General features: G+C 45.1%; 1 protein-coding gene across 3 annotated transcripts in view; it reads left to right on the forward strand.

The window, feature by feature from the left end:
• The window catches only part of LOC308198942 (phosphatidylinositol 3-kinase regulatory subunit gamma), a 63,244-nt gene that overhangs the window by 28,331 nt on the left and 10,537 nt on the right, over positions 1-24,376 (forward strand). For 2 of the 3 annotated variants that reach the window (XM_080602230.1, XM_080602229.1), the window contains exons 8-12: positions 18,051-18,162; positions 20,441-20,539; positions 21,955-22,135; positions 22,912-23,037; positions 23,814-23,956. In XM_080602230.1, the coding sequence (XP_080458356.1) occupies positions 18,051-18,162; positions 20,441-20,539; positions 21,955-22,135; positions 22,912-23,037; positions 23,814-23,956 (661 nt within the window). Of the gene's footprint in view, positions 1-609; positions 850-1,238; positions 1,398-18,050; positions 18,163-20,440; positions 20,540-21,954; positions 22,136-22,911; positions 23,038-23,813; positions 23,957-24,376 lie in introns of those variants that run through there. The other variant, XM_080602231.1, reaches the window with a different exon arrangement.

Genomic DNA, 24,376 nt, shown 5'->3' on the forward strand with positions numbered 1-24,376 from the left:
GCGTCCCCGTCCTTGCCCCGAGCCCGCCCGCGCCCCCTTTGTCCCCCCGCTCCCCCTCAGCGCCCTTCTCCCTTTGTCCCGCTTAGTAACCGGGGCTGCCGGCCAATCAGCACCGAGCCGGCCGGCTTCTCCGCCAGCCGATTGGCCAGCCGGCTCGGGGCCCTCCGCCAATCGGCGCGCTCGCCGCTCGCTCAGACAAAGGCAGCAGCTCTGGCAACGGGGCTCTGCTCCCCCCGCCCCCTGCGCGTGCCCCTTGGCGCCGGGCCAGCGGGGAGAGGCGGGAGGGGGGAGTGGGTCGTACCACCTCACGTCCTCCCCTCAGAGCGGAGGGGTGTCTGCGGGGGGGGGGGGGGGGGGGGCGGAAAAAGAGGCCAGAAGAGAGGACAGCGGGAAAAATTGTAAAAGAGGAGCGAGCGATGCATGTTTAGAGAATTGTTTTTTTTAAGGGTGTATTTTGCGCGGATAAAGAAGACGCTGTCCGTTATGCTCAGAGAAACCCCCCCCCTTTTCGTTTAATGGATCCGCCCTCCCTCCCTCCACCTGAAGCCTGCCCGAAGCGCCGCCCTCCCCGCGCTCAGGGAGAGGAGGGGAGGGAGCAGAGGAGGAGGACGGGGGGGGGGGGCGTGGCATGGCGGCGGCCAAGAGGCGGCAGCCGGCGGCCGGGCCCCTCAGAGCCGCTTTAAAATGACGCCGAGCGGGGCCGGCGGCGGCGCGCACAGCCTGGGGCCGCCGCCCGAGCCACCCGCCCGCAGCCGCCGGCCCCGCAGCGGGATCTGAGGCCGCCGCTGCCGCCGCCGACGAGGGGCTTCCCCCCCCCCCATTTTGGCCGTTTCCCCTTCGTTTTGTGTGGTATTTTATTTTTTTTTTAAGTTTTTTTTGTTGTTGTTGTTCGCCGGCCGGCGGTTTTTTGAAAATTCCCTGGAAAATGGCGAGGGCTGGGGGTTCAGGAAAGTGGCTTTTCTGTGGAAAGGTGTCTTTTTAAACAGAAAAAAAAAGCGTTTTAAACAAAAAAGAAGCACTCTATATTATATATATATATATATCTCCATATATTTTATATATATATATATAAATACCTATTTCAGTTCCTGCAGGGCAGCTTCTGTGTGGCTTTTTTTTTTCTTTTTAATTTGAATTCCGCGATTTTATTTTCCGAGGGGGCGTGTTATCCTCAGAAGGCTCCCCCCCCCCTTTTTTATTTTTTTATTTTTTTATTTTTTATTTTATTATCGATTAAGCTCGAAGGGAGGCAGGCTGCCGCCCGCGGAGCCGCCGGGAGCTGCCCGCCGCGATGTACAACACGGTGTGGGACATGGACCGCAATGACACGGACTGGAGGGAAGTGATGATGCCCTATTCCACCGAGCTGATATTTTATATAGAGATGGACCCCCCAGGTACGGAGCCGGGGCTGCCTGTGCCCGTCCCCTGCTGCTGCGTGCTGCTGCCTTTCTTTCCCCCTGCCCGGTGGAGGGGCGATCTGCAGAGGGAGAGCCAAACCGGGGGGGGGGGGTTCAACCAGCTACGAAGCCTGCTTGAACTTCTGGGTGACCCAAACCCGCTGGTTTTGGAGCAGAAGTGCTTTAATGCCGGGGTTTTTGGGGAGCTGGGGGTTGGGGGGGGCAGCAGCTGTTGGGGAGGTGGAAGAGCGCAGCAGGAGGAGAGCTGCGCCCAGCTCCTCTCCTGAGCATCTTGCTGGCCAAAAAAACCCCAACCACCTTGTATTGAAAACCGTGTGTTTCAGCTGTGTTGGTTTCTGGAGCGGCGGTTTTATTAGCCTCTTCACCTGCGCGCCTTTATGTGCCTGTAACGCTTTGATGGCAGTGATCTGCCTCGCTCGGTTCAGTTTCGGTATAATAGTTTTTCCAGTTCCTGAGACCCTTTTTCTCTCCAGCTCTCTTCCAGCGCTGACAGATTAAGTGTGTGTTGTCTCTGGGTTTTGTTCTTGTGGGGGGGAGTGCTTGGGAAGAGGCTGGAATACTTTCCTTGAGGCAGCGTTATTGCATAGCATTTTATAACCTCCTTCAAAAGGTTTTGATGCAAGGTTGTTGCTTTTTTTTTTTTTCTCATTGATTGCCTGTACTGGAAATGGAGAAATGCATTGTCTGTTGCCTGCCTGAAGTTTTTAGATGGGATAGAAAGTTTCCTTTGAGTCAGAGCGAGGGAAGACTGGCAAATGCAAGGAGAAGAGTTCGATTCTTTCTTTGGTAATGAATTAAAAAATGCACGTATAAATGGTGGTGGAACTATTTGTATACCTCTGAGAGTGTAACTGGCTGTGAGCAGTAAGGTAATGAAGGATCTTTATGTGCTTGGCTCTCTCATCTGTGTATTCAGGGTGTACAGCAAAATATGCACCCAAAATCCCAGCCTGTTGAGAAATTGATAGCAAATGAGTACTTGCAAGTGGTGTCTTCTGCGTAGCATGTGCCGCTGGAGTTTCAAAATGCGTTTCAATCTGTGCTTGAATTGTGGCTTGTGTCTCAAAGTGGGGTTTAGTCTCTTTGTTTCAGCCCGGCGGGCTCTTATGTGGGCACTCTTAATTAAAAGGGGAAGGGGGATCGTCATACGATGTTCTTGGATCCCAAGGACCTGTAGTCACTTCCTCCGGTAACTCTGATGCTTTCAAAATTGGACAGATCTCTGCGATACTCAGTACTGGCCACTGCTCGTTAAATTCTTGCAGAGCTGACGCTGCCTATTTTTAGATGCTTCTCCTGAAAGCGTGAAGTTCAGTCAAATCTGTTTGCTCGCCTCTATGAATTTCAAAGAGTATCTTCTTTGTAAATGCTTTTAACTATTTGCACAGTTAATATTTGTTTCGACTTGTGTTGAGCAAACAAAAAAAAGAGTTCCATTGTAGGTGACTTTAAAGAATTAGCATTGGGCTTTTTCAATTAAAAAATTAAAGCCAGGACTTGGTGTAAGGAGGCTGCTGAAAGGGACTGGCCTAACTGGACTGGTCAGGAAACGCTTCTCAATATTTCTGCAGAAATTGCCATGCAGCTTTCAGAAGCTTACATTAAGAAGCAGTGCTTCTGTCACTAATAATATCAATATTTCCATCGTTGGAGCGGTATTGTCAGGGATCAAGGCTCTGCATGTCCCAAACGCCAGCTAGTAAAAGGACTTAATGTTGCACGCAGATCCCCCGAAGTGTTCGGTAACTTTATCCTTGATTTTTCTAAACGAGAAAAGTCAGAGCTGGAAATGATGCATGGGATGGTCCCCATGTGCACATCCTGCTTTGGTAGAGCTGTAACTTCTAAACTGCAGGGGGAGGGAAGGGAATTGAGGCCAAGGTGGGCTGCTTTTTTTCCTCTTGATAGGGTGGAAAAGCGTTTTCTGGTGCGGGATGATAGGTCATCCCTAAGGGGAGCGTAGAGGAATTTGTTTGGAAGACTCAGACGCCGCATGCCTTGGGATAAAGTCACTGCGTTTGCACCCAGTAACAAGCGCAGCTCTGCCTGGCCTGCTTCCAAGAAAAATTCGTGAAGGTTTTCGGTACAGAATTCCCCCGCGCGGGGACTCGAGTTCCTGAGCAGCTGAATGGTGGCAATGTGTTTTCTCACCGGCGCGCGAGCGAACAATACACGGTGAATTTCCCCGCTGCCGGAGGAAGGCAGCGCGTTCTTTTGTTCACAGGACTTGCGTGGAGAGTTCCCCGGTTGGTCTTTATGCTGCGGTACCGGGCGCTTACAGATGCTGGGAGCCGAGCGTCTCAGATCATGCATGGCTGCTCGTGATTACGCTTTTAGTGCCTGAACTTCAGGCAGAAGACAAAAGCAAGGTGAGCGTAATGCGCAGTGTCACCTGTAACCTCCAAGTCAAGGCTGCGGATACTGTTTCTTGTTAAGAGCCAGCAGAGCTTTAATTTGTCTTGGCAGGCTGTCTGAATACCCACCTTAGTGTTGCACAATAATAATGCAGAAGCTAAACCCTGGGATAGCAGGCAGGCTGAAGCCGTTCCTTCAGGCCTTGGTGCATCTGCAGCGGCTTATCGGCGTGCTGCGGCTTTCAGTCGGATGTTGTAGGTGTAAATGGATGCTCAGAGCAGGTCCTGAAGCACGTCTGCTAAAAGGCTTGCTCCAAAGTTTAAAACTAACAATCAGGTTGGTGCCTCTCCCACTCAGGAGTTTTCTCCAGCAGATGCAAGGTCGGGCAGCGAGCGGTTGTGTTGTGGTCTGGTCCCAGCAGGCAGCTCAGCACCACGCAGCCACTTGCTCACTCCCCCCTGGTGTAGGATGGGGGAGAAAGTCAGGTCAGCAAAAGGGGGAAAGCTCGTGGGTTGAGATCGAGACGGTTTACCAGGTAATGCAAAAGCTGTGTGTGCAAGCAAAGCAAAATAAAGGATTATTTCACTCTTTCTCATTGGCAGGCAGATGCTCAGGCATTTCCAGGAAGGCAGGGCTCCATCTCAAGTAACAGCTCCTTGGGAAGACAGACTCCATCGCTCCAAATGTCCCTCCAGGTTTATTGCTGGGCATGGTGTCATGTAGTGTGGGATATCCCTGGGGTCAGTTGGGGCCAGCTGTCCTGGCTGCGTCCCCTCCCAGCCCCCTGTGCGCCCCCAGCCTACATAATAAAAGCAGAAACCGTCTTGGCTCTGTGTAAGCACTGCTCAGCAACAGCTACCACAGCGGTGTGTTATTAACACTGTTCTTCAGCACAAATCCAAAATAAAGTGCTGTATGAGCTACTATGAAGAAAATTAACAATCCCAGCCCAAAACAGTATAGTATCCACCACTTACTCCCAACTGTTCACATCATACACAAGGCCTGTGCTAGCTGCCAGCCTTCCCATCCTCTGGTTTGTACACAGGTTCATTCCCTTGGTCCAAGGGTCACCCACGTAAAATGTGCATTAAAAGTCCCCTGGGTTCATTTATTCCATGACTTAGGCTCTGTCTGTTACAGTGGCTACCCAGGACAGTTGAGGCAGCGTGCGTGGAGTTACTGGGTGCCAAAGCCAGCTCACATCAGGTCACTGCTGCACGTGCACTGCTTCTTGTGAGGCTCAGCCTCTGGTTTGAGTGGTTCCTGCCATAGCAATTCCTGTAACGTGCAACCTGGATTGTGGGTTACAACAGATTAAAGGTAGATCCACTGCAGTCTCCATCCTGGTCCCTTTGAACTGAGCCACGGGGTTTAACGTTGCAGTGATCTCCTCCACCATGGCCTTGTCCATGGGCCGCAATCCCTTGGGGGTGTGCCTGTGTCCCTCTGTGGCCTTACCTGGGGGCCACAGTCCCTTTAAAGTTCTGCCTCCTGTGGCCTTATCCATAGCCACAGACTCTTTGGGATATACGTGCACCCACAGGGACTTACCCACAGTCACTCTGACTCAGGTTCACGCTGGCTTTCCAGCCTGGCCAGGACAGCAGCAGTGCCCTGGCCAGCTGTCAGCCCAGGTGCCTGGCCATCGCTGTTACCAAACTGTTCCCAGCACAGCAGGGAAAGATGATAAAGACTACAGCAAAAGCAAAAAGCAGCTACTAACAAGCGCTGGGCTCTTGTATACAGTAAGGAAGCAAGCCCTGCGGCAAGCACAAGAGCCTGCCAATTAATAGCTAAACAGAGATAACATCTATAAACTCTGTCTAGCACACTCCAATTGAACCTGTCATTATCTCAAACCCTTCGAGCCCTACGTTGGGTGCCAAGAAGGATTCGCTCGCTCTCTGCCAGAGTGGGATGGGGGAGCGAATCCAGAAGGTTAGGAAACTCGTGGGTTGAGATAAAGGTGGTTTAATAGGTGAAGCAAAAGCCATGCATGCGAGCAAAGCAGAATAGGGAGTGCACACAATCAGAGAATACCTTGAGTTGGAAAGCACCCATGAGGATTACTGAACCCAACTGACTCCACGGAGGACAACCTAAGAGTTAAACCATGTATCTAAGACTGTTGCCCAGTGCTTTGTGAAACCATACGGCTTGGGGCTGTGACCGCTTCCCTGGGGAGACTTTTCCAGCACCTGCCTGCCCTCTCGGTGGTCAGGTGGTGAATTCAGCCGCTGCTCCCATCGGCAGGCAGATGTCCGGCTGTTTCCAGGAAGGCAGGGCTGATGGAGCACGAGGAACGGTTCCCAGGGAAGACAAACACTGTAAGCTAACGTCCCCCGGCTTTTATTGCTGAGCATGGTGTCCCGTGGAACATCCCTTTGGTCAGCCGGGGTCAGCTTTCCGCTCTGTCCCCTCCCGGCTTCCTGCACACCCCAGCCTCCTCCTGGTGGGGCGGCGTGAGAAGCGGAAAAGACCTTGACACCGCGCAAGGGCTGGTCAGCAGCAGCTAGCACATCGGGGCGTTAATCAACACTGATTTTCATCACAAGTTCAAAACATAGCACCAGAGGAGCTACTAGGAAGAAAATTAACTCTGTCGCAGCCAAAAGCTCTACAAAAAAAGCTCTCTTTGTTAGCTTTCAATCCATCCTGAACATAGGAGTGGGGCAGTTTCCTACAAAGTGGAGTGGAACTGCAGATCCACGTCTGTCAGCTCTGCAAAACATGCCTTAGAGCAGTACAGCTAGCACAGTGAGAAAAGCACTGACAACCAGCAGGGTGACTCCTGTTTCCTTAGAAGTACCTAATGCTTCTGCTTGTGCACCTTTTGGCATAATAAAAAGCATCACTGATAGAAGGTAGCATCTGCACGTAGGCAGCTAGATAACTTCCAGTGTCTACAATAAAAATGGGATCCATAGCTTGCAGGTAGCTGACATGGTAGCTTCTGAACTTTCTAATCAGGATTCCTTTAAAATATTGTGGCCAGAACAGCATCACAGGCTGGCGTTAGGAAACTGTCAGTGGCTTGTTCCCATGTCTGTTCTTGCTGTGGGACTTGTTGTCTGAAAAGACAAGGAAATAGGTTACTAGATATTTATTTTTTTTTATGACATCTGTTCAGGTCTGCAAAAAGCTGTTGCTGCCAGAAGTTAAGTTTTGGAACAGAGAATTGACTGCAAAAGCTACCAGAGTACCTAAAGCATCACTGCCTAATTAGCAGGACTAAATCATGCCTTTCCCTTTCCCTCTGTAGATCTGGGGTGTATTATCAGTTGTGTTGATGATAAAATGCGTAATCACGGAATACATTTTGTCACAGTTGGATGAAAATCAGTGTGAGTGTTCCGCGGGGATTTCAGATAGAGATGTCGGCAAAGATATTTGGCTCAACTACAAATTAGAGGTTAGTTTCGTTTGTGTGGGTTATGAAGAGAACCGCAAGTTCAGAGTAGGCTTACTAATGCCAGATGGGCTCTGTCTGTTTGCGAGCAGGTGATAGAATAAGTGTTTGTCCTGAAGCTGTAGGAGAGCTACCTTGTTGAAGACTGTTGGGCCAAGTGTGGCTGACTGCGTTTATAACTTGACTCAGCTGGCTTTTTCAAGAATATTACTCTTCCTCATCTCCTGTTACAGCTCAGACCAGCTGTAACAATGCTGTTATTACAAAATCTTTTAATAATCAAGGTGGGGAGAGGGCAAGAATAATCTCCAGGCTGCTTAGGTTCATCTGCTTTGCAAAAGCAGCACTGCCGTTGTATGAGCGAGACGAGTATTCAAGGGAGAGCAAGTATTTATTCATTACAGTTCCTATTTTCTTCCCCTATATAATTTGACAACCCTTGTTTTAGGGGCCCGATACTATAATTGTAATTTGGAAAACACAGGACTCTGATGTGAAGGGCAGCGTTTGCGTGGATCTGAGTCGTGCTGTATCATTATCGATGTCAGAGCGGAGACTGAATGTGGCTTCTCAGATCGGGCTTGTGGTAGGCAGCAGCCAGATGTAGGTAATGCAGCGTGTCTATGCCTGACTAGTTTTCCAGTGGGAGAACAGATGCAAATTTTAATAGCGTTGTCAGTATTGTCCTTCAGCTTATCTGAGCTGACTCCAGAAGCTTATCAAAGAAAAGTTCAGCTCTCGCACGTCTTAAAAAAAGGGGAGTAGTTCTGCGAGTGCGTGCCATCAACACCGCAGCGCTCCAGCAGCAGCTGCCTTCACTGCAAACTGAAGTCCTGCTGAAGGTCAGGCTTCCAAAAGCATGGATGCAGGAGGGTGAGAGTTGCTTTATTGCAGGAAGGAAGTCTGTGGCGACTGTTTTGGGGTAGCAGAAGAAATAAAGTTCAGTCACTTACATTCTGGAGGTCCTGGAAAACGGTTTGAAAGAGAATCTCAGCCCCTGTAGGGAAAGTGACATGAAATGTACAGATCCCATTTTAGTTATACCTAAATTTCTCTACTGGCCCTTTCATTTAATGACTGCTGTAAGATTTTTTAATTTCTGATTGCATTTTCAGGCTTGCTTTTACATTCTTTGTCTTTGGTTTTCATTTTGATGGCTCTAACTGTTAAAGAATATCACTCAGCAGCTTTCAATTAAAGACATGAATGCAAAAAAATAACATCATTAATAAAAAGTGAAATGATTCCTTGCTTGAGATGGGAGAGAGCCTGCCTGTAAAGGCTGACATTTCGTTTATCAGTAGGCTTCCAGATGATACAGAAATGGTTGGAGAGGGGAAGGTTACTGAAGGGGGTTGTTTGACTGCACCTTCTGGAAAGTCGTAGATTTATGCAAACTAAAAAATGGAAGAATGTTCTGGGAAGAAACCAAGCTTTTCACCACTTGTTTGAAAGCAAAACCTGCTCTAGTCCCAGCAAATGTTATTTCTGCATTGTTCTGAACAATTCTGTATCTCGTTACGAAGCCTGACTGGAGTTAATCACCGTGGTGCTTCCTTCTACCTCACCTGTTAAAAGGAGAAGGCCCTTCTTGGAGTTTCCTTTGGGGAATATCATTTTCCCAAGCAGCAGAGTTGAATTCTGTCTTCCCATTGCCTGCGTGATATCTTATTCCAGAATGAAGCTATTCAGGCTTATCTTTGCTCTACAGCTTGGGAAAACTGAGCGGCATAGTTGGTTGTACACATCTGCGCCCATTACTGAAAGCAGTTGGGTGCCTTACATCATCGCACGCTGATTGTTTAGTGAGTCACTTTTTGGGCAGAGAGCAGGAGAGCGCTGGAAACAGCAGCATAAAGAAAACTTTTATCAGCATTTCCCCCTAAATTTTAAAGGGTAGGTTTTACTATTGTCAAAAAGACTGTTTCTGTGTTGAAACAGGTTGCCCTACAACTCGGGGTCCATGAAAGCAATTGGTGTGCTCTAGCTGGATTTTTTGGGAACTCATTTTTGTAAAGTAGGTTGCTGAGTAATGCTTAAAGAGCAGGCTCTGCTTGTGTTCTAAATGCCCCTATGGAAATGAGTCAGATTTTCTTTTTTCTTCTGCTTTTTATCTCATTTCTTCTGACAGGTTAAAATCTGCACAATAGCTAAGTAAGCAAGAACTCCTTTCTCCACATAATCTAAACTACAGCATAGGAGCCGGTGCCAGGTCCCCAAACAATGTGAGCGGATGTTACCTCTTCTAAAGAGACTGTTCTAATTGTCCTTCATTTCTGCTGTGCCCTCTGCTCAGTAGACAAAGGTTTTGCAGTGCTCTAGTGAATATATTCCAGTGCTTTAAGTTCCTCCAGTGCACTTTTGCAGAGAAGTGGCTGCATACGGGGAGTTTCAGAAAAATTCATACCGTTCAAAAGGAGCAGAGACCAAGCGATTCCTGTTGGAGCCCTTTCCAGGAGGACCCCAGCTGCCCTGCTGGACATCCACCAGCTGCCTGGTGACTCCTGATGCCAAAGCCCTGTGTGCTCCGAAGCTTTTCTGTGGCTGATCAGGATCCCGGTTCTTCTCTGGCTTTGAGTCCAGCAGCACACTCGAGCTGGCTACCTTCCATCCAGTGCTCTTTTTGAAAGAGGAGACGAAATACTTCAAATACTTCAACCTGTGACTGCTTCCAGCGTTCGCCCTTTCATGAACTGGAAAAATGTTATTTTAATGATAGTTCATATGTGTGTTATTGCTTCTAAAATCAGATACCTCTCTAGCTGATACATGGTTATTTAGGAAAGGCTTGAAAAACGCCGTGTTTCTCAGCACAAAAATTTGTGGGTTTGGACAAATCAAAAACATCAATCTGTATTCCCTTCGTCTGTTTGTTCTTTCACTACGGAGTAACTTCAGCTTTGGGTTGGCATCACTTTGGGGCTCTTGTACTTCAGGTCAGGTTTCTCCTTCAAAGCATAAACTTCCTGTTTCCTCCTGCTAGCTACCACTCGCTCTCTGTTACTTTCCACATCTTCCCCATGAAAGGAAAAATCCACAGGAGCCATTTTTTTTCCTTTTTTTTTCTTTCTTTCCCTAACCTTATCTTAAGTTTTAGCCTCTGTGGTCCCTAAAATCCAATGCTACATGCGATCGTCTTTACTTTTGGAGGATTTTTTTCCTTCCTTTCATCCATCCCCTAAAAAAATATATTAAAAAAAGCCACTGCTCTGGAGAAAATTGTTTTAACAAAGAAACACAGGCCTTAAGTGTGGGCAATAAGGCTTGCACTCCATCCTGCCCCAGGAAAATATTTTAAAGGTGAGATGACGATATGTTCATTGACGTACAGTGTATGTAAATTCTGTTGTCTATTACAGCAGGAATCTATACGTTGCAATTAAATTTCCAAGGTTGTCAGTACTCATGCTGCATCATCTCGTGGATGTTAGAGGAATCTAGATTGTTGGCCCTCTGGGGAACTACTCCCAAGTGTCAAATTAGTAGGCTGCATTTTGTGTCATCTTTACTGATTCATCTCCTGTCTTCTCAGTAGTCTCTTGAAGGATTTAAGGAAGCTTGAATCAATGAGACGAATGCTTAAACCTTTCTGTTTAGAAGGGTACGGTACAGTCTCACTGATCAGTTTGGGGAGAAAGAAAGAAGTCAGGCTGCTATTTCATTAAAATATTTTGAAGATCACGGTGTACTTGTATGAGGAGGTTGAATCCGTTTCTTCTGCTAGTCCTTGAGATCTCAGCGCGAGCAGTGACTGTGAGATCTGAGCTCTGCTGGGTAGGGATGGCAGCTTCGTGCCTTCTCTGAGTCGCAGCTTCTGCTGAGGGCACTGCACAGGACTCCATGGGCTGGGACTTCTGCCTCGGTGCAAGTTTCTTCGGGAACAACATTCTTGGAAAAAAAATGATGGTGGTGTTGAAATCTCTCTGTTTTGGTAACTATAGAAAATAGTTTGACAGATGGCAAGGACAGGTACTGTATGAGAAACGTTTTTACATACTGCTGTCAAAGATCTAAGCTAGTGGTAAAGTGAAAAAAAATGCTGCTTAGAGCAGCAAGAGTCACATGTATTTACAGCTGTATTATTATTATTTTAAGGAGGCTCATGTGCAGCTAACTTCTCGCTAGCACCAAATTATTTCTGTTCTCCAATGAGAACCAATTTCTCCCCTTGGACCTGCCATCTGGATAGATGGTTGGTCTTTGAAGTAGCTGGGCATAACAGCCCCAGGCTTTGCTTTCATGTGAAATGACGTTTTCTTTGGGCTTTGGTAGGCCTTCTAGCTGTAGTGTGTCAATATAGGGCGACCTCATTGTCCATCATCCACCACGAAAGGCTGGTTCTTTGTTCTCTGTCCCTGTAGGTGTATGCTTATGCAAAAATGCTGTCCTTTCCTTACTCTTATCCAAAATCTATCTCTATGGAGTGACCGAATATTTTAATAGTTATTTGAAGGCCCTACCTGTGGAGGGATAGAAAACATGCTGTGGTGTTTCATCTGTGAAGACAGATGAGGAACTGCTTTAGTTAAGAAGCAATGAGGAGGATTTACTTGCTTCTTCATTTTCTATCTACTTTCCTACTGTAGTCTTCTAGATCTAACATTGGATACTATAAAGTACAGTTGTTTCTATCACACATTTCAGATTTTCGTGGACAATAAAATGTCTGCCACTGACTGACCCAAGGAGTTAGTAACTCCAAAGAGACCCTTAATGGTTAGCAGGTGACACTACTCCTTTCAGAAGTGAGCCAAGCATGTGGTGCTGGGTAGCAACAATCCTTCCAAGTGACTGAAACATGGCAAAACTTCCAAAGCATTATTATTGATTTGGTATCCAGCTATTGATAATGTGCTAATTATGCTTGCTAAGTTAAAGAAGGCTTGTCCTTTTTATCCTCCTTATGTTGCCTTTGGGACTGTCATCTCAACCCTGTTGGTTATGGAACTCTTGACACTGCTGGAGCTTTGCAGCTGTTATGCAGTGGCTTGGGTTGAAAAGTAATCCATTTTTTCATTGAGCAGTGAAAATAATTGGGAAGTTGGGGCTTTTTTGGCATTGCAACTTCATGCAAAAGGTGGAATGAAAAGGAAATGCTGTGTTACTTTATAATAGAGAAGCCAAAGATCCTCAAGTCATTTATCTGACAATGAGCATCCTCCATTTCTTCCACGTGAGTAATGATAGTTGCTTATAAAATGCCAAGAGAGAATATTGAATTTGAGCCAGCCTCCTTTCCTTCACACCCCCTTGTTGTTTGCCATTCTGCAGGTGTCCCGTACCGGGTAATCTTTAACCTGTGCAGTAGCTGCGGATCCTCACAAAGAACCAAGTGCACCAGAAGTTTGGCAGGCTGTAGGAGGAGAAACTGTGGTTGGGAGGTGTGGGAGAGAACTGGATAGCTGGGGAGTTTTCAAACAAAACAGATCTTTATCAAAAAAGCCAACTAATCAAAACTGAAATATTTCTTAAAGGTGTTGGTTTTTATGAAAGTTCACAGAAACACAAGCAAAGCTATAATGGGAGTGTTTTTGTTGGAAACCTGCCTGGCTTTCTGCCAACTTGTCTGCTGTTTTCTGTAATGAGATATTGAAAGACTTCAGTTCTCTGAATATGTTTTAGTCTCTGGCGTCTTGCCTGTTTTGGGGGAGTAGAGCAAAAAATGCGAGCATGTATGAGGTTCTGTGGCCAGCAGTAATGTGATCAAGTAGCTGCCTTCTCTGTCCCTTGAGGAGTTTCCAGTGCGTGTTAGCTGCCCTTTGGGGAAGGGCAGCTCGGAAGGACACTGGGCTTGGAAAAAAGGGGTCTTGGCAGGAGAACTGACAAGCGGGGATGTGCAGCTGCCGAGATAAGGTACCTGTCAGCGGTGGAGGCTGAGCTGCTGTCAGCAGGTGCGCGTGGTCCTCCTCTTTGTCAGCTGGAAATCTCAACAAAAGCCCAGTGCCGTACTCTTGCTTGCGCTCAGAGTACACAATTTCACTGAAGTGAAGTGCAAAAAGCATCTTTGTTCAGCGTATGCTTTTATTCTCGAGTTGTAACTGTCTTGAGGGGACCTTGTGTAACAGTGGCGAGTACAGGACTGCTGAGGGAGAGAAAGATTTTGAGTCTTTGCCTTAAAATTGTCTGAGAAATTGAGTAAGACTAAAGAGAAAGGTTAAAGATTTGGGGGATTTTTACTTAAAAAATAATAAATACATTAAAAAGCTGGCCTTCATTTCACTCCAAGTCCTCATCTATACCTCCAAAGGGAAATCTTTGTCCTTGAGGAGTATGTCATTAAAATGTTAGCTGGTCTAACCATGGATTACTTGCACGTTTCCATAGTAATGACACTTTCCAGAGCTTTATATTACGGTCTGTAGGGTATTTACTGTATGTCAGCCTTTCTGAAACCAGGTAACTGTCTTAAAAATCCTCTGATCTGTTACCTGCTTGTCACAATGTGTAGGGAGAGTAGATTGAACACTTCAGCAAGGTTACTAAACAATCTCGTGGAAGTGCTGAGTGACTTAAAATTGACTATATCACAGTGTTTGATGGTTGTGGTTATTTGTAACACTAAGATGGAGTTTATCCTGCATCTAAACCTGCTGTGCTTTTACTTATCTGGCCTGCGGCCCTTGGAAAATACTAGAAGAAAAGAGTTAAGTTATGGAGACATTCTTAGACTAAGTGGCATCTGTCTTAAAACTGCAGATGAGAGTTCAATTAACTGGCAGGTTTATCTTATACACAAATACTGCTTGACTCGCTGCTATTTGGGACGTAGCACTTGGAGACCCAAGGCATTCTTGTTTTTCATTCCTCCTGAATTAGTGCCATTGAAAACTCACACATAGGGCTCAGTGGCTCTTAAATCATGCACACTTGTGAAGTTTTTGATTAAAAGCCTAACTGGGAAAAGTACGTATCTCGTGGAAGTCACAGTGTACTTCACTGAAGTTAAATTCGGGATTGGTGTAGCTTGTTGTTTTCTACAAAAGACCTTAATTTAAAAAATAAAAATACACCAGTGCTAAACGTCAGACACTTGCCAGCTCCCTTTGTTGACTCGGTGTTGGAGGTGGCTTGAACTTCAGGGAATCATGCCTGCTAAACCTTGAGTAGCTTTTTTTAAAGAAAGCAATTCTATGCAGCCAATAAAATATGAAAATCATTCCCTGGCCAAAGGCCAGTCGATCGGCCTGTCTCTCCAAGGACCCGCTGGGCTGAAGCTACCTGAGGAGCGGGCCCGGCGGCCATCTGAGCCTGACAGCATCAGGCGATGGCGGGCCCTGCCTCCATCCAGCCATCAGCTTGCTTGTTTCCCCCTTTTCAGTCACAATGATCTGGGATTGGGATTTAGCTCGAGCTAGGCTGCCTGGGGAAGCTGGAGAGAGGGGCTCGGGCTGCTAAAGAAAGACCAGAGGTGGTGGCTCACACATGAGAGGCCCTGTCATGGCTGCACACGCACCAGCCGCTGGGATTGCCCTGCGGCGCTGCGGGTGTCCCTGTGGCTGTTGCCTTTTGGGTTTTGGGAAGGTCCCTGTGGTAAAGCAGTCCTGAAGACATCGTTGAGGGCGGGATGTTTGTGTTTCTGGTGCTCACAGTCAGTTCTTTAATAGAACAAATAGGCCCATTGTGCTGTTAATCACTTCAGGTCAACGTTCTCTCCCAAGAAAAAGGAGAACCACCAGGATAGCTGGCTCTAATCACGGCTCGTTTGGAGACGTGTTGAGATTGTGCCTGTGACTAGATCACAGTTGGACCCGGCGACATGGAAAGAAACACGGCTGCTCTCAGAAGCATTTCTGTTGACTTCAGGCCAGCCTTCTTTATTGTAGGATTTTAGCTCTCTAATGTTCATCAAGCAGAGTACATCAAACTGCATTTTTAAAATTTAAATCAAAATATGGAGACTCTTTAAGGCTCTTCATCATTTCTCGTAGAAACATGTTGGGATTTCTACTAGCGGGGATGTGCACGTGTCAGAAACCCTGAAATGGATGGGCACGTTAGCTTATTGGGCAAAGCAATAAAGGGCCTGCTTCTGTAGCAGGGAGAGGAAAAAAACCTATTGCTATTCTAAGAGCTCAAAGTATTGAAAGTAAAGAATGATATCCGTGGCTCTCTGGAAACTGAGTATCCACCTTTTGTATTTTTAAAATGTGCAAGCTATTAAAGGCATTTTTTAAAAGTCTATTGTGAGAAGGAGACTGGCTTCCATGAGTCAGGTTTTACAGGAACTGGTCCAAGCCTTGTTCTTCTCCCTGAAGAATTTCCTTCCAGTTTCCTCTGCAGAATAAGGTTCTACAGGCAAATGGGATATCAAGAACTGATACCCACCTATTAAGGAAAAGAAGACCCGCCTGTAGTAAGGACACTTGCTGAAATGTCTAGTGCTCTGTGTCCGTGCACCAAGCGCTTGTTCCTTACCTTTCTGGTCCTTGTTAGTTTGCTTTTCTGTGCCCAGTGCTTTGGAGTGAGCCCTAACAAAGCTGCTAAATAATTCCACAGTGTATAAAGGAGCAAGACTTAATCTTACAAGAAGGGCTAGAGAAGTATTCAAGTACCTTAGAGAATACTTGAAAGCCTCTTCTGGAAAGCTCCTATTACCAGCGTAAAACAGGCTCTTACACAGTAAAATACCTTGAGATTTTTGGTCCAAGCCTTAATTTGCAAGACCCAGTGAAATCATTGCTTCTGCTGGTATCATTTTTTAAGAAGTCTCTACACTGTTATATGTTTCTTTCACATAAACTTTCATGCACTTGCTGATGATTCAGAATCTACAAAAGATTCTGTAGTAAATAAAAATCTGAAGGTTTGTAAACTCAGATTTATGACCATGTGCAGATACTGATGAGACTCAGAACGACTGCTTGTCTTACTGCTTGCTTAGAGAGACAGACCCCAAAAGCGAGGTGGAGAGGAGGGAGGACTTGAAGACCCTTTTGATTCAGGAGCTTTGAGTGGGGAAAATGGAACAATACAGGGCACCATAAGTAAAATTACATGTATAGGCTGGGAGCTTCAAGCAAAGTAGGGTTAGACCTGTCTCCTGCTCTCAATGGCACTTTATACAAGTGCTTCAGTGCTGCACAAACAACTGCAGTAGTTGAGCTGGGAGTAAATGAAGCCTCCCGACCAGGAAGCGACTTCACTGAATCCGAAGGTTTTCACCTTCCTTTTATAACAAGCCCAGTTATTGCCTCACTAGATATGTGCACACCTGAAAGTTCCCAGCTCGCCCCATAAAAGGAACCTGTATGCTGGGCTTTAATGCCCCGTACCGCAGCATGAATGCTGCTATCTGAATCAGGTGTTTGGTCAGCAGCCCCAGGGTGCAAATGTCTGGGTCAAGGTTCAGATTTAGTTTAGATTGGCTCGATTAAAGTATCTACTGGTTTGTCTGAGAACAGTGAAGTTACTGTGTTGGATATTCAAGATGAAATGGTATTTGGAACTGCAGTTGAAGCGGTGTTTTCTCTTCTTTAATGTGGGAGGTGTGGCCGGGAGGTGAGCAGATGGCTGGTGCCAAGCAGCACACCTCTCGGTGCTAAGCCACTCTGCGCTGGGGCTGGAGATGAAACTCTTCTTTCTGCTCGTTTTATTTGTGTTTCTGCTTGTGCGCCGGGATTGCGTGCACCTGAAAGGTGGCTGTTGTCGGCGCACATCGGCCCTGCTCTCTGGTGCTGGTGTAGTCTGGTGGCTGGGCTGCAGAGCTGGGAGCGCAGATGTTCAGCATCTCACTTGGAACGTGTTGGCAAATCTCTGTGTGTAGCTGCTTGCCTTCTCTGAATTCAGATGCTACCTGTCCCTGCAAAACACCCCACTTGCCTCCTGAAATGCCTCAAAAACGCTTGGTTTCAGCGGTAGCGTTGGGAAGAGAACCTCAGCCTCTGCAGAGCAGAGGAGGGCACTCGAGATACCTTCCCTGAAGAAAATAGCGTAATGCGTTTCTGCTGACAAACACATCTCTGCCGATACATCAGCGTCCCTCTGGTTGATGAAATAATCCTGGTGTAGGGCTTAGGATCATGATAAAGTTGTTTGCATAGCTGTGAAAATTGACCAGGTAGAAAGAGCTTTAGTGGGTTTTATGCCCTTACGTTGTGTAATGTATTTTCAGAACAAAAGTAAAAGCTTGTTTGCATGGATCTCAGATAGGGGAATTTCAGGCAGGTATGCACTGGGCCTACACTGGGGGATTTGTAGCACCCTCTTTCCTGTGGCAAACATTTCCACTGTGTAAAGAGGTGCTGCCACTAATAATGCGCTGATGTCCCTTTTCCCATAAGTAGCTATTCAGAGAGTCACAGCTTCTGTTCCTAACGGGGAGCCTGAACAAATCCAGCAGGGAATACGAACCTCGGGCCTGAGATGGATGTGCTGCTGCCCAGCCACCACTTCTTTCGCCAGCAGCGTTTTGCCCCCTGATGGAGAGCTCACCTGTTTGCTCTTCTGGGTTGCCATAAGGATTTGTGATGCCTTAGCAACTGCAGCTTTTCCATAGCTGTGCACCGTGCCCTGCAGGCTGTGGCTGTCAAACACAATACGCCTTTGTAACTTGGTTTTGGAGGTTTAGGCAGGGATAGCACTTGTAGTTACACCTGAGCCAGTCTTCCTTTTCACAAAAACTCATGCTTCCCCTGACGCATTATTCCTCAAGCACATTATTCCTTCCCCTTATTCCTCAAGCACGTTTGGTTTGAGTACTGGGAAATCTAGGATCACAGTGCATCAGCTGACTTCAAAATTCCTTAAAATTTAAGAATTCCAAGTTCAAGATGCATATTTTGTGTCATTTTTTCACTGTCATGTAACATTGTAGTGATTGTTTCCCCCCGCTTACCTTTCTTTAATCTGTTCTTCATTTTCAGCTCTTCCTCCAAAGCCCCCCAAACCGATGACTCCGGTCAATACAAACGGAATAAAGGACAATTCCAGTTTCTCTCTGCAGGAAGCGGAGTGGTACTGGGGGGACATCTCAAGGTAAGTAATATTTATTACTAAAAATAGAATGAACCTGTTAGACATCAGGAGAAAAAGAACGTGCCTATTTTAGACAGCATTTTGCAGGATGGAAGTGCTTCAGGACTATGCTTGGCAAAGCACCTAAATGCTAGAGCATTCAGCTGGACTCAAGACTTGTGTTTAAGTTACTATTGGTACAGATATTGTCAGTCCTGGTGACAGTTATTTTGGGTTTTTAACTTTCTGCAGATACACAAACTCTTTAAAAAAGAAAAAAAGAAAAAAGTACTTAAGAGTGTGCTGGCTAATAAGGTTTTCTAAGCCTGTGGTGCTGGGGTGCATGTAGTTCAGCAAACTTTCAGTAGGAGGCTTGTTCAGGATAAAAAGGCTAGCATTTTTATTTTTGGTTTCTTGAACATTTGGTTAAAATTGCATCTGTATTAATTTCTATTACATGGTAGTATAAAAATAGCTCTTAAAAGTGCTGTCACCAGCTATCCGTAGCAGATGGTACAGACACGTACCAAATAAATTAGGTTTTGCCCCTTAAGGAAACACCTTTCTGTGTGCTCAAGAACATAAATGGCTTGGGTTAGGTTCAGAAAATGAAGTGTAGGTTTTTATGTAATTAATTGTGTAAAAGAACTGCAGTGTTCAGTCAACTCTTTCCCTGTTAAGACGCTTCTGAAAAGTCTAGGATTTGGGACAGTAAGAGAAGACATGAGCAAGCTGGGATTGTGATCAGAAATTGCTCCAACTTGTGCACATAATACTTTGAAACGCTGTCAGATAAAGGCAAGAACAGCCTATTTGCCGCAGTAGTTCAATGAGGTTCTGAGAAGGGAAATAAAGTTTTCATATCTTTATTGTACCACCCTTATCTCTATAAAGCAAACCTGCATACATCTTGTTTTTGAAGGGCCTGAGCAATGATATTTTTCTGTTAAGATGAAATCAAAGCAGAGTGGCGAAACCTGATCACAAAACCCACTTGGCAGGGTTTGTTTACAACACCTCAATACTGGTAGTTCATTGACTCTGGATTTGTTCCTTGTTTACCAGTGCACGTGATGGCAGGAGCTAAGGCAGCACAAATCATTTGGAGTGGCTATATTGGATTAAAATGGGATACACACGCATAAAGCTGGTATTGTTCATAGCCTTAATTTGGCAGCCACCAGGTACGGACTGCATTGGGCTGTCAGGTCAGGAACCACGTTCTTCAGTCCAGTACTGCCTTGAAAATTATGTTCTGAGCTCCAGGATACAAGTTGCAGGTATAAGCCCCAAGCCCTTAGACTGTATTTATCTATTCAAAGAGTCAGGCCTAATCTGTAAAACGTTCTGCGAGAAGTAAGCCGATACGCACACGACACTTAGCAGGAGCCAGGCTTACTAACAGAGTGGTTTTCTTCAGGTAGCCAAATCAAAACTGAGGCTGCTTGGTAAGAATACTTTTGTTCCTTAGTATTTGAACAAAAAAGCCACTGTTGGTTTTTCTTTGTAAAATTCAAATAGACTTCCTACCTCACTTAGATAGTGTTGAGGCTACCTGATAAACCCTAGTTTCCAAATGATTGTATTAAAAAGTGCTTAGTGCTCTTAAGAACCTGTGAGGGAGCTGTTACAAAGTGTGATATGTAATCTGGGTGAAATGTTCAAACCTGTCAGGACACTTAACTCTTCAACTGAAAGCATTTTCTTAGTGCTTATAGGGACTTGCTTTCACTACCAAGTTTCTCGATTTAGCGTAAAGCTCTGGGCTGAGTATTCCTTTTGCTTCAGCTGTAAATAAGTAAAAGTTGCACTGAAGCTAGCGAGGTTGTAGTGGTTTAAAACTGCTGTAAATAAGATCAAGGTTAAGCCAATAATGAGTCTCCTGAGACTAGAACTGTGCTAAACTCTGGGCACCTTTGAGAGATGGTGCTAGAGCCCATTTCTTAAGAGGTCAGGACTGGCTTCTCAAAGGGCACCTGTTTCCAGTGTGGACTTTAAAACCTGAGCAGATTACAGTGAAAGGTTGTGAACTCTGAGACACAGCTGCTACTGTTGCTTAAAAACAGACTCCTTCCTAAGCGGCAGTTGACTGCAGCTGCTATTTTTTACTGTAACTACACAAGTTCAAACTTCTTTTAGATGACCTAGAAGACTGGAGAGCCTGAGTGTGAAGAAAGACTGCCTGATATTTTGAAGACTGAACTCCTTATGCATGCTGGTGTTACTGGCCCCAGTATCGATACCCATGGTGAAGATGATAATGTCCCTAACGCTTTCTATTTTACTTTCCATTCCCCAGGGAAGAAGTAAATGACAAATTACGAGACATGCCAGATGGAACATTCCTGGTGCGCGATGCATCGACCAAGATGCAGGGAGACTACACTCTGACGTTACGGTAAGCACTGGTTAGTTGTCATCCACGCAGTAAAACCCTGAGCAACTAACTAGTTGCTGTACCAGTGGCAGCCGTGCCTTCAGGTTGAGAGATGTTCCCCAGGTGTTGTGATCACAGAATGAGCACATGAATAGCCAGGTCCGACAGCCTGTTCTGCTCTGTGCACTGAATCCTGCCTCTCACTGAGCAGTACTGTAAGGATCTCTCCGTAGGTAGGACTTGGGGAAGGGAGCCCCTCAGTAAAGCTTCATCGTTTCAGAACTGTTAAGGTATAAGGTATTTATAAACTAAGGCTTTAATTTATGGGAGTGAGTGGAGTATCTCATCAGCATGCAGCTCTGGAGATCTGAACACAGTGCCTTTGTAAAAAGAGTATCTCATGCTTTCTGATCTAAAGTTTAGGAAATATTGAATTGGATCCATGTTCCTTTCTTCATTAAAATCGTCTACAGCAGTGAGGCAGCAGACCTCATGTGACTAGCTGCTGGGGCCTTGCCCAGCCGGTACAGCCACTTGCCTCTGCCAGGCTCTCAAGCCTGGCTGTTAGAGGCAAACAATCAAGACACATAAGCCACTGCAGCACGCCTTTGGGAGTTGCTGTGATATGGCAGATATTTGTTCTTGCCTTGAAATTCAGTTGACTTACGGCAAGTGTGACCCCCTACCAAGGGTGTAGTTTAAATTCTGCTCTGACTTCTGCTTTGACGTTCAAGACTTGTATGCTAAGGTCTGGCATGATTTGGTTATTTTGCTGAATGCAGGTGTCTTTGGGAACAAAAACTGAGAGTGCAAGAAGGACAGAATATTGTCCAAACAATCTGTTGGGGAAAAAAATGAAGAAATGAGCAGTATTTGTGGGAACTGCTGGGATGTATAAGTCTGGATAATGTAAAGTCCTAAATTTACAACCATGTTGTAATCTTCAGAGGATTTTGTTTAGGTTCATGTATCCTGTATTAGCATCCATAACTCAAAAGACTTGTTAATCACCGTGTGACTGTATACTCAGAAGTATACTGTTAGTGACCCCAAATTGCAGGAAATTTTGATTTGGTTTCAATATGGCTCCTTCACTCAACCTTCGGCATCCATCCTTTCCTTTTCAAAAAGTCTGGCTAAGGTATGTCTTAAATATTGTAAGCTGACTCCAGAGTGAGCACAAAAAAAAAAAAGGAGAATTACTTTGGGCTTTGCTCCCGTTCAAATAATAGCTGATGATAATTCTGTGTGCATTGACTCTTAAACTGCCTAATATCTGCTAGTATATAAAGAACCATTATAAAGGTGCACATGTTAAACTGTCCAGCTTCAAAGACTTGCCCAGGAACTTCACTGGTGTCATTGTTAGCAGCCCCAGTGTTGAAGGGGATGGGAGGTTTGCAGTAAAACCTCTAAATGACTGTACTGCTTTACAGGAAGGGTGGCAACAATAAACTGATAAAGATCTATCATCGGGATGGAAAATACGGCTTTTCTGATCCACTGACATTTAATTCAGTTGTGGAACTGATTAACCACTACCGCAATGAGTCTCTTGCTCAGTATAACCCGAAGCTTGACGTGAAGTTGATGTATCCAGTGTCCCGGTACCAACAGGTAAGGTCTTTACAGGACACAAGTAACTATTAGTGCAGACAAGAAAAAAAGTGCAACTAGTATGTTATTCTGTTTTCTCTATGTAAAGATTTTTTTTCATACAAGGTTCTCTTTTTGAAAACTTGAAAAATGTGAGTTTTCATATTTGACTTCACTTTGCTCGTATTAATGGGTCTTCCATTTAAGCTGCCACTTCATTTTATCAAGCAGTCCAGTAGAGAAGTGAAACCCAAGCAGGCAGCTGACTTGAGTCTCTGAGAAGTTTTTTATTTTTCCCCTTGAGCCCTTGTAGACCCAAAGGGTACTGTTCTAGACAGTGTTGCTCTTGAAGCACATATGAGCACATGCAGCTGCTTGTTCTATGCAGAGCCATCTAGATTTTTCAAAAATATTTGAATATATGGTATTCCATAGGCTGAGATATTGTCCTGCTTTAAGGAAAAAGAATTGTGTTTAAAAAAAAAAAAAAAAAAGTGATCTTTAACTTTGGATTCCAAGCAATTCAATTCCTACTTTCTCCAAGAGTGGACAGGAATGCTAGCCTAGTATTTTGGTATAGTTCTTGGTGTCCCATAGTTCCAGTTCCCGCTGTCTGTAAACTGTGGAACTTAGTGTGTGGAGGAAGGGATTTACACGTGATGTTTGTGTGTTCTATAGAAACATGATGATAAAAAAGCTCCAATAGCTGTAAAATGCAAATACACATAAGTGGACAAATGAAAATTCTTAAGGAAAAGCTGCTTGTTTGAAGACTTAATAGATTTTTGTATGTACAGGATCAGTTGGTGAAGGAAGATAACATAGACGCAGTAGGTAAAAAGCTTCAAGAATACCATGCTCAGTATCAGGAAAAGAGTAAAGAGTACGACAAATTGTACGAAGAATACACCAGAACATCACAGGTTAGTTCCACTTCAGCTATCTATAGAGTCTGTTTCTTGTTACCTAAAAAGTAAAGAAAATGGTTTTAACTTGCTGTGGCTAGCAAAGTCAATCCAAGACCCGAAAATACAGGGAAGAAACTTCATAAATTGTGGAAATTTGTAAGGTGGTTTGAAGGTTGATAGAAGCACAGTGAATGTTTCTTGTTGCTGATAGCCAGAGAGCTGTGGTGTGGGGTGAGGTAGAAATAGGAGCTGAGCTTCCTAATGTAAGATAGAGCAATGGAGAAAGCCATCACCTGCAAGCCTTACACTGCAGACTTCTTCCTTGGCTGCTGAATATTTCCAGCTGCTCCATGCTGCAGTGAGAATTTTAGAAGGGTTTGTCCAGGTTCTGTGAGAAGTCAAGTTTAAATAAGATTCCAGATATTATGCATTAAGGAAGTGTGAATACAGTATTTGGACTGATTCTTGTAACATAAGATAGTTCATACATCAGGAGGTTTGCTGGCAGTCTTCCTGCATGCTAAGATGGAAAATATGACTAAAATATTTCTGAGGGGTTTGCAGCCTAACAGAGAGCATCTTCTGGAGGGGGGGTCACTAGACATGCAAGGAGCAAGTCTTCCCTGTACTTCTGTGATGCTGCTCAGGCATTTGTCTAAATTTAAAACTGATTAATCACGTTTTGACTCGGGGCTGACTGGTTCATCCTCCCAGTCAGTTTAGGGAACATAATAAGAGTCTTGTGTTGTCTGTTTCGTGAACAAATGATGAAGGACTCTTTCCTCACATAGGAAATTCAGATGAAGAGGACCGCAATTGAGGCGTTTAATGAAACTATTAAGATATTTGAGGAACAGTGCCACTCCCAAGAGCGATACAGCAAAGAATACATTGAGCGATTTCGCAGAGAGGGGAATGACAAAGAAATTGAACGGTAGGCTCTCAAGTCATGTTTGCTTACAAAGAAGACTTAGTGTCCACGCTGGCACTCCTGTGAAGTTCATCTGCATTGCATCTTATAAAACACTTTGTAAACTTAAGTATTGTCACTGAGACATTTCCCCAAGGTTTCTGAACCTTCAGTAAAGCCCTCTTCTCTTGGAAATTGCAGAGAGGAGATGTGAGAGATCTCTGGATTATTCTGTCTCTAACTTCACATTAATCGAGATACTGTGATCAGGACTAGAAAATAATAAGTTCATTTGCTTATCCCAGTTCTATTTGGATATGCTCAGAATAAAACTCAGAAAAATCTTTACTTGTAAACTGTGCAGCATTAAAATGAACATATATCTGGTAAATCTGATAGTCCATAATCGGTTTTAGTCACTTTTGAAGGAGCTCCATATTTAAT

Source organism: Anser brachyrhynchus, assembly GCF_964034855.1.
Source record: "Anser brachyrhynchus genome assembly, chromosome: 8".
In the NCBI taxonomy this organism is placed as follows: Eukaryota; Metazoa; Chordata; class Aves; order Anseriformes; family Anatidae; genus Anser; species Anser brachyrhynchus.